The 16,669-nt window shown below is 35.7% G+C and overlaps 1 protein-coding gene across 3 annotated transcripts in view; it reads right to left on the reverse strand.

Moving 5' to 3' along the window:
* The window catches only part of PRSS12 (serine protease 12), a 47,345-nt gene that overhangs the window by 1,662 nt on the left and 29,014 nt on the right, over nt 1-16,669 (reverse strand). For all 3 annotated transcript variants that reach the window (XM_039325601.1, XM_039325598.1, XM_039325599.1), the window contains exons 7-12: nt 15,123-15,319; nt 10,231-10,372; nt 7,537-7,736; nt 7,283-7,361; nt 4,935-5,057; nt 2,711-2,988 (exon numbers count right to left, since the gene is read on the reverse strand). In XM_039325601.1, coding sequence (XP_039181535.1) covers nt 2,711-2,988; nt 4,935-5,057; nt 7,283-7,361; nt 7,537-7,736; nt 10,231-10,372; nt 15,123-15,319 — 1,019 coding nt within the window. The remainder of the gene's footprint in view (nt 1-2,710; nt 2,989-4,934; nt 5,058-7,282; nt 7,362-7,536; nt 7,737-10,230; nt 10,373-15,122; nt 15,320-16,669) is intronic.

Raw genomic sequence — 16,669 nt, forward strand, 5'->3', positions numbered from 1 at the left:
TGATATTGTTTAACTTTGCAGCAGAATGCAAAGAAGCAGAGGTGGTAGAGGAAAATAGGTAATTTTAAGCTAGCCAAATTTTAGTTTGACCATACCAGAAATCATCAATAACAGTAATTGGGACTGGAATTCCTATCACTACAGTGTCATAAACTATGGTGTCATGTGAACACATTGCTTAGCAACTACAATCTTAGCAGCTCTTCTTTAACCAAATCTCAACTGGCCATTACGTGCAGATTCGCTCCGATCCAAGTCACTCCAAGTTTGTTCTTCCCAGCACTGAGCCTCGCAAAGCAATGGATTGCCACCTCCGCAACTCACTCCACTCCCTTATCCCCCATCTACAACAATGGAAAGAATTATTTGATCCCCTGCTGATTTTGTACATTTGCCTGCTGACAAATGATTAGTCTATAATTGTAATGATAGGTTTATTGTAACAGTGAGAGACAGAGTAACAACAAAAATATCCAGAAAAACACATGTCAAAAAAGTTATAGATTTACATTTTAATGAGTGAAATAAGTATTTGACACCTTTGCAAAATATGACTTGGTACTTGGTGGCAAAATTCTTGCTGGCAATCACAGAGGTCAGAAGGTCCCACTCCTCTTTGCAGATCCTCTCGAAGTCATTACGATTTTGAGGTTGATGTTTGGCTTCAGCTCTCTCCACAGATTTTCTATGGGATTAAGGTCTGGAGAATGGCTAAGTCACTCCAGGACCTTAATGTGCTTCTTCTTGAGCCACTCCTTTGTTGCCTTGGCTATGTGTTTTGAGTCATTATCATGCTGGAATACCCATCCACAACCCATTTTCAATGCCCTGGCTGAGGGAAGGAAGTTCTCACCCAAGATTTGACGGTTCATGGCCCCATCCATTGTCCCTTCGCTGCGGTGAAGTTGTCCTGTCCCCTTAGCAGAAAAACCCCCAAAGCATCATATTTCCACCTCCATGTTTGAAGGTGGGGATGGTGTTCTTGGGGTCATAGGCAACATTCCTCCTCCTCCAAACACATTGAATTGATGTCAAAGAGCTCGATTTTAGTCTCATATGATCACAACTCTTTCACCCAGTTCTCTGAATCATTCAGATGTTCATTGGCAAACGTCAGATGGGCCTGTACATGTGCTTTCTTGAGTAGGGAGATCTTGTGGGTGCTGCAGGATTTCAGTCCTTCATGGCGTAGTGTGTTACCAATTGCTTTCTTGGTGACTATGGTCCCAGCTGCCTTGAGATCATTGACAAGATCCTCCCATGTAGTTCTGGGCTGATTCCTCACCGTTCTCATTATTGAAACTCCACGAGGTGAGATCTTGCATGGAGCCCCAGACCGAGGGAGATTGAGAGTTATTTTGTGTTTCTTCCATTTGCAAATAATCACACCGTTGTCACCTTCTCATGAAGCTGCTTGGTGATAGTCTTGTAGCCCATTCCAGCCTTGTGTAGGTCTACAATCTTGTTCCTGGTATCCTTGGACAGCTCTTTAGTCTTGGCCGTGTTGGAGAGTTTGGAATCTGATTGATTGATTGCTTCTGTGGACAGTTGTCTTTTATACAGGTAACAAGCTGAGATTAGGAGCATTCCCTTTAAGAAAGTGCTCCTAATCTCAGTTTGTTACCTGTATAAAAGACACCTGGGAGCCAGAAATCTTGCTGATTGATAGGGATCAAATACTTATTTTATTCATTAAAATGCAAATCAATTTATAACTTTTTTGACATGCGTTTTTTCTGGATTTTTTTGCTGTTATTCTGTCTCTCACTGTTAAAATAAACCTAACATTACAATTATAGACTGATCATTTCTTTGTCAGTGGGTAAACATACAAAATCAGGGGATCAAATAATTTTTTCCCTCACTGTTAGTCAGCCCTACACTACACTGGCCCTGCTATCCCCCACTTTCACAAGACTTTCAAATTGGACAAGGGGCCAATGTGGCCTTGGGAAGAAGGCCTGGTTAGCAGCTGATTTGCAAAGCGCAAGATTAAGCGTGCCTCATCAGCTCAGGAGGAAGAAGATGGTCAGTTGGGGATAGAAGGGACTGCAGAAGTAGCCAAAAGAGCAAAATTGAAGGTGACAATAGGCAGGTGGAGGGAGTTGGTGCTCCTGTAATAGTAAACACAGGAAGGCTGCTAAGAACCTGAATTTTGACCCTGAGGGTGCTGCAACAGCAGTAACTTCAGGAACCCGGTGTAACTATCATTTAATCAGCATTGCCATAATTTCAAATAGTTGCTGAACAAATGATTGTTAAGCAAGGACAACCTGAAATAAATGTTTAGCTATCCTATAGAATTATTTCAGAGAGCAGCGATGAAGAAATGGCAGCAGAACAGTTTCAAAGTAGTTTAGCAACACACCCATGAAGACTAACTGAGGCAATACAGAAGTATTGTCTTCCATTTTACATTTTTCAAAACTATATTATGCTGCCTTGCAACCTAGGATTGCTAGATGTTTCAGATTCCAGGAGGGCTAGTACAAAGTTGACTTCCTATTAGGAAAGATCTCATAGTTGGCTTTAGCTGGCTAGGATAGATAGGGCACATTGATGAAAATTTGATTCAGCAGAACAACCATTCTCCTGCCCTTGCTCCTTCAAATCACTATTTTTCCAGTGGCATCAGAAGTATTATATATTTATTGTACTTAATATATCACCTAGTGCACTAAGCAAAAGTAAAAAACAACCACAATCTTACCTGTATCACCCCATCCAGTGATGTAACAATCAGAAGCTTTCTGTGGCCTCTCCCGCCTGAATGGTAAACAAGCAGGTAAAACATGAGCACTAAAGCGAGTACACTGTTCTTGAGGCCCTTGCAGCCTAACTAATGCGATGTCATAGTCACTGTTATTAGGCCTATATTCTGGGTGTTGCACAATTTCTTCTACTCCAATTTCTTCTTCATACTCCTCAGGTACCAATGTGTGGTAGTCTCCAACACGCACCACATAGTTTCGAGTACTGTTGCCATACCTAAAAGAAGGGGGAATAATTGATGTAGGATTCTGCTCTTATTATTTAATTTAAAAACACTGGAAATTCAGCAAGCGAGAATTAGATTTCCAGTTCAGTAATAATTCAGGAACTCAGTAAAATACAACGGTGCTTAAATGTTGGTAAATCTTTTTAAATTTTCAATATTTTGGTAAAAATATGGCCTAAAATGTGTTATGTTCTCCATACAAGTTCCAAATATAAAGACAACTCAGTTAAGCAAATTAATCAAAATATGATACTTGTCCATTTACTCACTGAGGAAAATAATCCAAGGTTACATATTGTAGTCTATCTGTGATAGACTAGGACAGTTCATCACAGAATACAAGCAGGGATGCAATATATGAAAGGAGACTGAGTTAATTTCCTTTTCTGATTTCTGATTCCTTTTAGCTTTATTGCCACTCACTTGTGGATTTTTGCCCTAATTTTTGGAAAGCTTTTCATTATATGTTCTGATCAGGTCCAAATTAAATTTGATATTAAAAGCCTCTCATAATCTGTTGCATTTCCTCTGTGTTATTTGGTAACTAAGATGAAGGATGTAAAACTAAGACATATTCTGCCAAATATTAGCATGTTCAAATTGTTTCATCCTGACCATTCTGCAGTGTGATATAGATATAGTAATCATACTATATAGATAGAATCGCATGTTGAATGTTAGCATCTTGAAAAGGGAGATATGGCTGTAGCAGTAAAGGGAAAAAAAGCACACAAATATATTATTTCTCTCTGAGTTTTTGAGATAAAGGTGACAATAAGAATCATTTCAATAACTTACATTAAAAAACTTCCTTGTATAGTATGAATATATGTAATCCATATTAAATTATATCTTTTTAATTATGTTGAAATATCCTACTAATCAGATCCTCAGGCTAATGAAGATTATGAAGGTCATGAATTTAACCAAAAGAACAATGTCAGTGTAATAAATTGGCTGTTTTCAGCTGTTTTATAGAACCGTGTTTTTTTCATAATACTTGTTCTACATTTCTTCATAAAGAATGCAATCTTCCCATAAAATGATTAGGTCTAGAGCATCAGATGGAAATAATCTCAAAACTATTTGTGATAGACAATTACTCAATGCATTTGATAACAGTTATTTCTTTTAACACTTGCTACATCTAGAAAGTATCAGGTTCATTTATCTTTTGCTAGCAATTCTTAGATCCAACCGATTAAATGGGAACATAATTCTGCAAGGTATCATCAATGGCTTGACTGTATATGTTCAGTTTTTGGACTAGATGACCTCCAAGGTCCCTTCCAACTTTACTTATATATATATATATATATATATATATATATATATATATATATATATATATATATATATATATATATATATATATATTGGTAATAAAAACTATTGCAGCACTATGCAGCATATTGTCCTTCAGGTTCAGGAAAAAGTAACATAGCTTGGAAAAGATTGGGTGTTTTTCTTCTTTTTTTCTGCTTGTTTGCAGATTGATCCTATACACTGAGTTACAGATTTGTGCATCATATGTTTGTTCATTCCAGACTGAGTACATGTCTTCCTCTAAGTTACCCATCTGTTAATTCTGGGAGTTGTATTCCCAAGACATCTGGAGAGTGCCTAATCGGGGAAAGCTGACTTATGTCTATTGATTTGCTTTCAGTTTCCATTCATTCATTTTCATTTATTTATTTTAAACAAATCCAAGCTTTTCAGAATGACATTAATAAAGGCATTTCAGATTACAGAAGCAAAAGCAATTTAAAATATATATGAAATACTAATGTTGTGTTTTAAAAATGCAGCTGTTGTTTCTTTGAGCATAGTTTCAGAGCAATGTCAGAATCGTCCATATATTTTATTATCTTTGTCTTTCTGCATTAAGTTTCTGCATTATTATGCTAACACACTCCTCTAAATTTTGCAACAATACCTCTTAAAACAATGTGCTGCAGTAAGCACCCAGCAACTGCTGATAAGAGTGGCACCACATAGAAGTCTTCCATCTCCATGGGATGATTTAATGCGCAAAGCTACTTGCCAGGGCCAACCACCCCTAGACACAGATATATATATATAATTAGTATGAAAGTTCCAAAGTTAAAAATAAAAATATGTTTATATATTTGTATGAGTGCAAAAAATAGTGTCGTGGAGCATCACCAAACAGAGATATAAACCTGCCCAACCACTTTATTCTGAATTTATCTGAGGATAGTTAAGATATTCAGCCAGCCTCTTTCTACACGTCCATACATTTAAAAAAAAAAAAGCATTTTAGCAAGTTAGTTTTGCAACATGCTCATTTTGGGATTTAGAGCTATTGAAATAATGAGTGACAAATACTGAGGCATATGTGAAAATTCTTGCTAATTTAACAAATAAAATTATTATTTTTAATATATGACACATTCATTTAATTTGAGAATGAGTCACATAGAAAAGTGTACAACTATACATTGTTTTCATCATCATTAATATAATACATAAGACAGCTGTCATCATATTCAAGATAAACCTTGTTAATTTTAGCTTCTCCATGCCCCACCTTGTTTTTAATCAAAGGTGTACTTCTGAAGGAGTTGCATTTTTAAAGATCAAAAACACTAATGAAATTCTGCTCACAAAACAAAGACTTTTCAAATCTGTTTGCCTCTGCAATTCTTCCATTGCACCTAATATTCTAACAAAAATTGGGGACTCTGCAGTTATGTGTTAGAGAAATTGCAACCCAACATACTATTGCAAAATTAAATTAAGACACTGCATATGTGACTGTGTCTTCAGATCTCATTTTTAGCAATTATTGGAGATGCCTAGTAATTTTAATTATTTAGCTAGCAATTGTATGGTCTGAGTCCACAGACTCAGATTTTCACATGTAAGCCAGATGCATCTTCTATTAATGAATTAGAGTCTTCTTTTATATTTGATTGATCTTGTATCACCAAATTGGTGTCAACACATCACACAGATTTTCTCTAGGATCATCTGTCCCTAGCCTGATCCTGTCTTCCACATTTGGAAGAGAATGCCTTCCATGAAGTGCAGATCCTGATGGTTACAACTCATTTTCTACACTTTGTGGAAGGCATTCCCTTCCAAATGTGGAAGACAGGTGACATTCTCCCATGGGATGTAGAAACAGAGCTTAGATCCTGATATTTGAGCTCCTTTTCTGCTCTCCATAGAAGGCATTCCCTTCTACACACAGAGAAGAGATGACATCCTTTCACAAGGTACAGAAACAGAGCTCAGATCCTGGTTAGTTGAACTCAATTTTTGCACCTGTCAAAGGCATTTCCTTCCACATGCTGAAGAGATGACATCCTTTTGCAGGGTGCAGAAATGGAGTTCAGATCCTGAGGATCTGAACATCATTCCTGCACTCCATGGAAAGCATTCCCTTCCACGTGTGGAAAGATGACATTCCTTAATGGGCAGTTCTTTCCTCCAGCCCTAGAGATGAGAGGGAGCTGAAATCCTAGCAGAAAGCAAGAAAGCAGTGTGATGACGTAAGCAGCTTGGGGTGATTGCTGAAGGACTCCCAGCATAGGTCACACATGAGTGTCTCTTCCTCAGGGTCAGAAAATCCTTGGATTTTGGCAAGGAGGATTTTCAGCTCCTGAGCATGGGGTCTCCCCGGGCACCCCATGCTACTTACCTGGGACTTTGCCTGCTTACTGATTGGCATAATTGCTTAACAACCACAAGTGGGAGTGCTGGGATTGAGGTTGTTGAGTAAAGCAGTTATGTAATATTTTGCTTAATGACTATTTCACTCAATGAGTGAGATTCCGGACAATTGTGGTTATAAAATGAAGAGTCTCTGTAATTTTCTCCTTGCTATTGGTTATCTTTTTCTTCTCTTTCCTTCCACATTTCACAGTACTATGGACTTCTTAAGAAATCTAGATCTTCTCATATTACTTATACAGTCCTCGGGTTACAACAGCAATCGGGACTAGAATTGCTATTGCTAAGCATTGCAGTAATAAATCATGACATCACATGACCACAGCAATAAGAATTCAGATCCTAATTGCTGTCGTAAGCTGAGGACTATCTGTATAAGTAATATGTAATGTGGGTCTTTTAAGAAGTGCTCCAAGATATGTGGGTCTTTAACCGGGCAACAATGAGGTGCCATGGGAACCTGCTATAGGAAGGCCTGGTGCAGTCTGTGTGCAAGTGAAGGAAGGCCAGGTGCTGCACAAGTGTAGGAGAGCCAAGGTAAGGGAAGCATTGCTTTGTGATTTTAAATTGGTGTCTGTAACTTACCTTAAGGAGTTTTTCCCACCAATAATCCGTTTTTGGCGACGCTGCAATATTCTTAAACCACATACAGAAGAAAGAGAATCTAAAATAGGGTTCAAAGGAGAGAAGTTAAATTTTCCAACCAGTAAATACAGAGAATACTCCAAATGACAAGCAAAATGATCAAACAATTTTCTCCTAAAAACAACCCAAATACTCCCCGATATTTCTTTACAATTTACAGATAAGAGAATTATTGAACTTTATATTCATTTCACCTTTACTACTGGATGCTTTCTTGATAAGATAGTCACAGATAACACCAGCATCTTCACTGTGACGACAATTATGTTTGCCAATATCCTGTTTAATACAATCAGCAAGGGATCTTTCATTTCCTGTACACTTCACATTATCCACATGAATGGGACCTTTTCCTTCCCCAAAATATGCCATAGTCCTTGCTCGTGATAAACCTCTGGGGGGAAAAAAATATCAATTGGGCAACTTTTAAAATAAATCATAATGGCAACGACAACAAGAACAAGATACGGAATTCATGTGAATCATGTGAATCAATAAACCTCAGTAATTTTCATGTGAATCAATAAACCTCAGTAATTTTCCTCTGCAATCTCTAGTAGGACTGTCCGTTAGATGGAGAAAGGTTTGTTACAGCATTATTTTTCAAAGTATTATTTTATTTAGCATATTAATAATTTTCAAAGGCTATATATATATTTGTATAAAGAATTTTTATTACCAGATTGATTTAATATTAGAAAATAATGATATAATGATTTCTTTTGTTATTCGGATGATAAAACAAAGTTTTACTTAATAGTTATTTTTTAATAATTTTGTTGTTAATAACTTCAGTTTTTAAAAAAATTCAAGACTATCAAAATTAGTGGCAATTTTCACTGAGAGCAATCAGCCATTTTCATTCATCAGAATGGATGAAATATTATATACTAACCCAAACAAAACTTCAGAATTCTTCATTTGACAAAATCAGGGTGAAACCTGACAGATACTGTATAATAATTAACAAATATATCTTATATATGCTTCCATCTCAAGACTCAGATTGAACTGCACACCTCATGGCTGTAATATTTACCAATTTGGGGTAAATCTTACGAACTCTTTATGGTAGCATCTTACATGACAAAGAGTTCAGAAAATATTCAAAGTCCATACATTGTTTTTGTTGGCCCTCATAAAGTTATTATTCTATTCTGAATTTTCATCAGTTTTAAATCCTTGCTGCTAAGTATGTTACCCAGTCCAATATGCCCATGTACAAGAGTACAATATATTTTTCTAGAGCAGTATCACAATATGACAAGCAACAGCAAAAAGAGGAATTTGCAAAACTTGCTTCTTTTGCTTTCCCATTCATGCTACCCATATTAGAGTTTTTGTTCAAGAAAAGGATACATGGCTAATTAATATACTGTAATCATTTTATCTTGCAAGGAATAATAATAGTTTATGTTATCTGTAGATCTGAAAAAATAGTCATCACTTCACTTGCTATAACTAAGAACTAGGCTATAAATAATCTGATAATATGGTATCGTTCATTAACACCATGTGGGTCATTTGATCAAATATAATAGTTGTGTTAGATTATATCTCAAATCTGCAGAAATTTATTTATTTATTCAATAATATCAACTCCAGTAATACTATTTGTAAATGAAGGATATGTGGCATAATTAGAAATATAACACAGCCTGCTTTATCACTAGTTTCTCAGTTACTATTATGACATAATACTACCATATATACTTCTATCTTTTATAAACTAAAAGCATCTCAAGAGACAGATTGGTTTGTACAATGTATAAAGCATTTTAACTGAAGATTTTTCAGAGAAACATTTTATGCATATAGTTGCAGCAAGCAAAATACATTATTAAAATAAAAAGGAATTAAGCCCCTCATAGCTTTAGCTCTTCTATTGTACAATCCCCTGCCTTAGTCCCAGTGAAGGAAATGATGCCACAATAAAACTAATTACTATCTTAAGTATTATAATGTTAACATTTTAGGCACTAAAATGTTTTATAATTCAAATATTTTTACTAAAATAGATCTTTTATGTAATTTAGTCAATTATGTTTACTTAAGGCTGGTTTTATAAAAGCAATAAAGAAAACAGAGTTCATTAAAATTCCAGTAGTCCAGTGCTCAGAACTAAACTGCCCACAAGTGTTGATCTGTATGATCTGCATTTATAGACTAAGACAATACACAGGAGATCTCTTCTGTTTGGAAAATTCTCCCTTTACTCTTAACCTTATACTGATTGCAAAGGATTCAAAGGATTGTATACAATATATTGTATACAAGTTGTATACAATATATTGTATACAATATATTGTATACAACTATATAATTCCCCTACAGCGGTTAACATTTTTTTAATTTTGTATATAAAATAGACTTTAAAAAGATGATGATGAAATGCAGGCAATAATGTAAGAGTTTGTATGTGTGTATGTGTGTTAAAGTAACTAAATATTTTTTATTATCCATTAAAAGCTTCAATTATTCAATTTTCTAAAGGGAAGTTATTCATTCTGAACAAGCATTGCTTATACTTACAATCAAAACAGATTCACAGGTCCGCTTTCCTTTCACTCACTGCTTAGATATTTTTCAATAAACAACAAAAAAATGATACAAAAGTCCTTAATTTTTAAAGATAATTGTCTTGAATTTCCACCTAGTTTCCCATGTTGCTTAGTTAATACGCCACAGAAATCTCTTATTTGGCCATATGCCTCAATTTCCTATTCCCCATACATTCCTATTTTTACAATTAAGACAATATTAAAATGACAAAGCAGTAAAGTGAAAACATAGCATTTATCTTAGTATATGAAATTATCAATATGTTAAGCTATTAATCTGGCACAAAGAATAGATTATACTATGATTTCTGAAAACTGATCTCTTACTTGTAGCCTAGTTGTCGACATACCACAGCTGCATCCTTATCAGACCATCCATCATCACAAATTGTGCCCCATTGGCCATTAATATAGATCTCCACTCGGCCCTCTTTCTTATTCTCACCATCCATCAATCTAATAGGAGGCCCTGGGAATAGATTAATAACTATTGACATAGCCGCAGAGTAGTCTCAAAACATTCAAGGAAAGTTGTTATCTAGAAATAAACATTCCAATTTATATAGCCATATGGGAAAAATATGTTCTCTGAATCTATAACAAACACCTTGAAATCTGACAAAATGAATTAACATTCATTTTTTTAAAAAATATCAATTTTTTTTGCAAACTAGAGTACACAAATAAAACATTTTAAATGTAAAGACTTGAGAAACCCACACAAAAAAATCATAATATATGATCAGCAATTACACACATAAAATTTATTTTTCAGATAACACATATCAAACTTTGTTCCTGGCTATCATGAGTATGTATAATCACAATGTCAGGCAAATATGTGCATGTTGTAATCATTTACACTAACCAGAACACATTCATATCTACGATTTGGTAAAGTTGTTTTATTTTGCGTTTTGCCTCATCAGCTAAGTGGCCTGAACATTCACTCACAAAAGTTTTCAACATTCAATGGGAATTAAAAACAAAAACAAAATTGGTTCCATTATATTTTATCTTTCAGAAAGTTATTATTTCTTTACTATTCTTTCAGAGAATTATCAACATTACACAAGGACCTATTAAACATAATTAATGTCTTATATTATTGAAAGAAAAATCATCAGGGTCCAGTCCAAGCCAGGAATAAACAAAATGGAGACAGCTTAGAAAAGAATGTTCAGTTTATTTAGTTGCCAGAAACCCCAGTGATGGTGGCATGTTTCTGGGGTGGCTGACAAAATGAAGCTTGGAGTGGATGGATTTTTATATCTTTTTGGGGTTTTGTGTTTGGAGTTGTTCCTGTTTGAGGTTGCTCCTGTTCCTGTGTCATGTACTTTGACCTGAGCTTTTGGTATTCTAATGGTGGTAGGTTAATCTTATTATGTCCTAAAGGTCATGTTCTGCTTCGCTGGGGCTGTGACTGAGGGCATTTTGCTTATGAACAGATGGCCTAGTTCAATGATGGCGAACCTTTTAGAGACCAAGTGCCCAAACTGCAACCCAAAACCACTTATGCATCGTCGGATGCCGGGTGGCCCATTGGCTAGGTGTGGCTGCGGTGGTAATGGCAGACTGGGTGGGACTAAAACGTTCAATCAATCAATTCCAACTTTGCAAGATTTTTTTTCCCTGCGAAAAGTTGAAATTGACTGATTGATTGAACCCTTTTTTTTTTTTGCACACAGTGGCAGGGGCCTAAAGCAAAAAGGTTTTATAAAACCCAGATGAAGCCCTAGGAATGGGGCGACGGCACGCGTGCTCACAGAGAGGGCTCTGAGTGCCGCCTCTGGCACTTGTGCCATAGGTTCGCCACCTCTGGCCTAGTCTTTCTGAATAGGATTATCAAATCTGCATTTCTACAGAGCTGGCCTGCTTAGTTTCTGCCTGGGGAAACCTGGGCAGAAAAGCCTTTTAACCCTCCATTATTCCTTTGGGGAATATAATATTCTGCCTTTTTTTTAATATCCCCCCCCCAAATATTTCCTTCTCTAGGAGGGGGGTGCTGACTTCCTACAATATTATACTATACTTTTCCTCCAAAATCTAGCAGTAAAGTATTATAGGAAAGTCTTCCACCACCGGTACTATGATTTTATTATATTTAGAAAATTAAAAATCAACTTTTTAAACTGAGCATTAACAAACAAAAACAACCAAGAATTTTCTATTTACTGAGATTCCAAGGATATACAGTTCTTCCTTTTTAATGTTTTCTTTTTCTCTGAAACCTGTTACTACTACAAAAAAAAATAAAGTGAATATTCTCTGATAAATACATATAGCAGAGACTGTCAATACATTTCAGAAGCTGCTGGATTTCAGCTCTCCTGTCCATTATTCCTAATTTTGATCACGATCCTGCTGGCTGAGTTGATATTTGGACTCCAATAATCTTTGAATGTCCAAGCTTCTCAGTCCTGGAATGTGGTCTCAGTTATGATTATACGTAACTGTTTTTAATGTAAAAATATACTTGCAATCATAACACATTAAAGTAACCATATTAATTAGCTCTCATAAGTAAGCAATTGTTTACCTAGTTCAGGGGTAGGCAACCCAAAACACTCAAAGAGCCACTTGAACCCGTTTCCCACCAAAAACAAAACACTGGGAGCCGCAAAACCCTTTTGATATCTAAAATGAAGATAACACTGCATATATCCTTTTTTATCTTTATTATAGGTGTGTGTGTGTGTGTGTGTGAGAGAGAGAGAGAGAGAGAGAGAGAGTGTTTGTGTATGTGTGTGTGTGTATACACACACACACACACACACACATTAAAAATAAAAGTAAAAATATGACTCTTGGGAATATCCATACTATTAAAACAATGATCATCGAGAGAATGCTTTAAGAGAATAAAATTACATACACACACAGGTAAAAAAAGGATATATGCAGTGTTATCTTCATTTTAGATGTCAAAAGGGTCTCTCTCTCTGTCTCTCTCCCTCCCTCCCTCTCTGCCCTTGGTCTGCCACTCCTCTTCCCCCACTCTCTTTCTTTCTCTCTCTTTCCTCTCTCTCTCCCCCTCCCTCTCTCTCTCTCTCTTTCTCTCTCTCTCTTTCTCCCCCCCCCATCTGCTGCTCACCTGGCAAGCTTCAAGTTGTTCTCCAACAACCTCCGGGGTAGGCAACCTCGTCTCTTTTATGACTCATGGACTTCAACTCCCAGAATTCCTGAGTCAGCCTAGCTGGGCTAGCTAGCTTTCTCCTGCCCTTCCTGCTTCCTGCTGAGACGCAGCAAAGGGAGGAGCTCCGCCCAGAAAGCTTTTCAGCTCCTCGGAGAACAATGTGAGTTCACTCTCTCTTACACATATATATACACACACACACACACACACACACACACAAAACACACACACACCCAGACACACACACACACACAGAGAGACAGAGAGAGAGAGAGAGAGAAGCAGGGAAGTGCAATTGCCTCTCTCTGTCTCTCTCTGCAAAGGCAGAGGAGGCTGGGAGCCACAGGGGAAGGCTCAAAGAGCCGCATGCGGCTCCGGAGCCGCAGGTTGCCGACCTGTGACCTAGTTCATAAATATTACGCTAGAGCAAAACTAATCAGCCTTTATGAAAGAGTGAAGTAGTGGATGAATATTCTCAAATTAATTCTGGAAATCTTTATGCTCTTATAAATGTTTTATTTATTTTTACCCAACTGAATTCTGTTTAATGGAGCTACTATTTTTAGAAAATCTGATTCAGAAAAAGAAAAAATAATGTGACAATATATTTGTCAAGGTTTAATTCATTGGAAACATTTATAATAGAAATCAAATTAAATGATCCTCTGATTTCTGCAACTTTCATTAATTTATTTGCACATCAATAAAAAGCTCGCTTTAGGAAAATTATGCTGTATAATGTAAATATAAGTTCATACTTATATGCAACACAGGGCATAAAATATAGAAAAGTTCATGTTTAGTGAACTGACTTTTACTACTTGGCATATTGTTTAAGAACTATAAAAGTAGTATAAGTCTCAGTACTGAAAAAGGAATTTTACCATGTGGATCTATTTAACCAAAAGATAACATACCATTTTGATTTCCAGACAGATGCAGTTTTATGTATTATGAGCACTGCAACACAAATCCATGTGTTTATGTAAACTGGCACCAAGATGTGAATTCCTGTATTCTGAGTTTAAATTTTCCATTCCTGGAAATATACTTTGTCTCCCCTACATAGACATGCTATTGGATAATAACACATTTAGAAAGTATAAAAAGAAAGTAGTGAAGAGATTCAGGAGCAGACAAAGAAACACGGCTATTTTGAAGCTTTAGTTCAGGTTTTTAATCTTATAGTAGACTTAATTCTTTAACGATATGCTTGAAGATATAGCTGTAGGATTAAGAAATATTCAACAGATGTTTTGTTAGGGTAAGAGATGCTCACACTAAGTTACCCTAACTGTATGTACATTTTTAAACTCTAGTCTTATGCTACATTTAAGAGCTTCAGAGTAGATAGAATAAACTCAGCTATAATGACTGCTTAAAGTCATCAGATTTCTATGTGTAAGAGTAGACTAAAACATGGTTCCTCCTGTTTATAGTCCAGCACTTGACCATCACATCATGTTCGCTTTCAGTGTTACCCTATTTTTTGCAATGCCTGGCCATTGGAAGTTTGTTAGGTCCCATTATTGGCAGCTTTTTAAAAAGACTAAAATAAACATTTTTTTATGATAACTTTTCTCCAATAGAGCAATTGTTCTGTCCAGAGTTCATGTTAGGATCTTATTATTTTAAAGGAAAACTCAGCTATTTTTGTTTGAATGTATTAAAATTTTTAATACCTCCTAATGCAAGGACAACATATATTATTTTATGCCTGGAAGAGAAAGGAAGGGAGGGACAGAGGAGGGAGGGGGAGAGAGTTAGATAAGGATTCTCTTATTTAACTGGAAAATCCAGTATTGGAAATGGAGATCTTTGCTTGCTAATCATTTGTTTCCCCAGCTGGTATTCTCCAAATGCAATAGGACAAGAAACTCCATGATGAATGAGAATTCCAAGGGCAATAGTTTCAACACAATTGGAAGATATCTGATTTTCAGACTAATTTTTCAGTCTCTCCTCCCAAACATCCTTAAATGTTTTGGAACCAGACATCCATGTAAAAAAAGAGTTCCTTTCTCGTGAGATGGGCAGTTCTGCACATATGATGAATAAATAAATAAAATAAAAGGCAGTTTACCTAACAAGGCTTTGTGGCTGTCATTATCTTGATAGCAATTTATACTAATATCTTCCTGGTGGCTGCAATCATGCTGTCCCCATTCCCCCTTAGAACATTGTAGGATGTTAAACTCTTTTCCAGAGCAAGTAATGTCATCCAGCCAGATAGGTCCTGTATTTTCTTCTAAGTAGCGTTCTGAAACGATTTTCCCATTCCTGTTTACATAGACATTAGCACTTACACAGTTATAATACATACTATAAATATATTCCATGATCAGTCTTGATTTCATTGAAATCTATTGAATATTTCTTTTATTTTTTCACTTTTAAATTAGGCTTGTTAATAGAATCCATGGCTATATTTATTAAGGCTCAGAATCAATATATTATTCTAACATCATATTTCACCATTGATATCTGCTATAAGTATAATGCTACTGGTTGCTTAACTACTTCTTTAAACTGTGTACATAAATGTAATACTGTACATTAAATTAACCACATATATATTTTCTCCTCATTCCTTTCTTCTGCACTGTGAATTTTCTCTGTAGGGTTTAATAAGGCATAAGCATTAAATCAGTGACCTTAGCTAGCCAGAAGTCAAACTGCTAACAACAATCTATTGAATAAACTGCAGTTGGCTGGGATCATACATCATGCAAAGCCATAAATCAGGACTTTCAAATGAAAATAGCTGGGATTGCACACTATGCTTTTACGCCAAAATGAAATAAATCAAATTATGTTTTAAAGCAATGTATGAATACTGTGAGAGAGTGAATGAGAATTCAACATTTTGGAATATATCTAGTATGAAGTCTGGATTGTAGGAATTTTGTTTTCAGGTCCAATTCAAGGTGCTGGTATTAACCTTTAAAAACTTACATAGTATAGGACCAGGTTATTTGAAGTTATTTGTTTCTTTTTGATTCAATCTGCCTATCCCACCAGATCCAATGGAATGGGCGTGTTGCGGCTTCTAAGCTTCATTTGGCAATGAGCCCTTTCTGCTATGGTGCCCACATTGTGGAATCTTTTCCCCTCATCACTCTGGAGCTTTTGAAGGTCATCAAGACCTGGTTATGCCAGCAAGCCTCGGGACCCAAGAGATGGATGAATTATTGAGGTAGTTCCTTTATTGTTAATATTCCTCTGTGTATTATTTCTTAGTTTTGTCTTTATTGATTTTTAATGGTTTTAGATGACTGTTTTATATTTCTGTTGTTTTACTGGATTGCTGTATGCCACCCAGAGTCACTTTCTATGAAATGGATTGCTATATATAGTTAATTAATAATTACATAAAAATAAAATGATCTTACAAAAGTCCAGGTTGCTTGCCCAAAGCATAGCAATCCTCAGCTCTGTATTTCCTCAATTATGGTCCCAATTTCTGTGTTAATATTAGAATCCAAATATTCTCATGACAAGTTGTTCACTTATTATAATTTGTAATACAGAAAAGACAAGCTGAATTATAGTTCATGTTGCAAAAATAAGTAAATAAAGATAACAATTCTTGCCCTTTTTTCCAACCATAGTTAGCATTTTTTATTAATT

The sequence above is a fragment of the Crotalus tigris genome, unplaced genomic scaffold (genome assembly GCF_016545835.1).
Source record: "Crotalus tigris isolate CLP2741 ecotype Arizona unplaced genomic scaffold, ASM1654583v1 scf7180000024338.4412243, whole genome shotgun sequence".
NCBI lineage: Eukaryota > Metazoa > Chordata > Lepidosauria > Squamata > Viperidae > Crotalus > Crotalus tigris.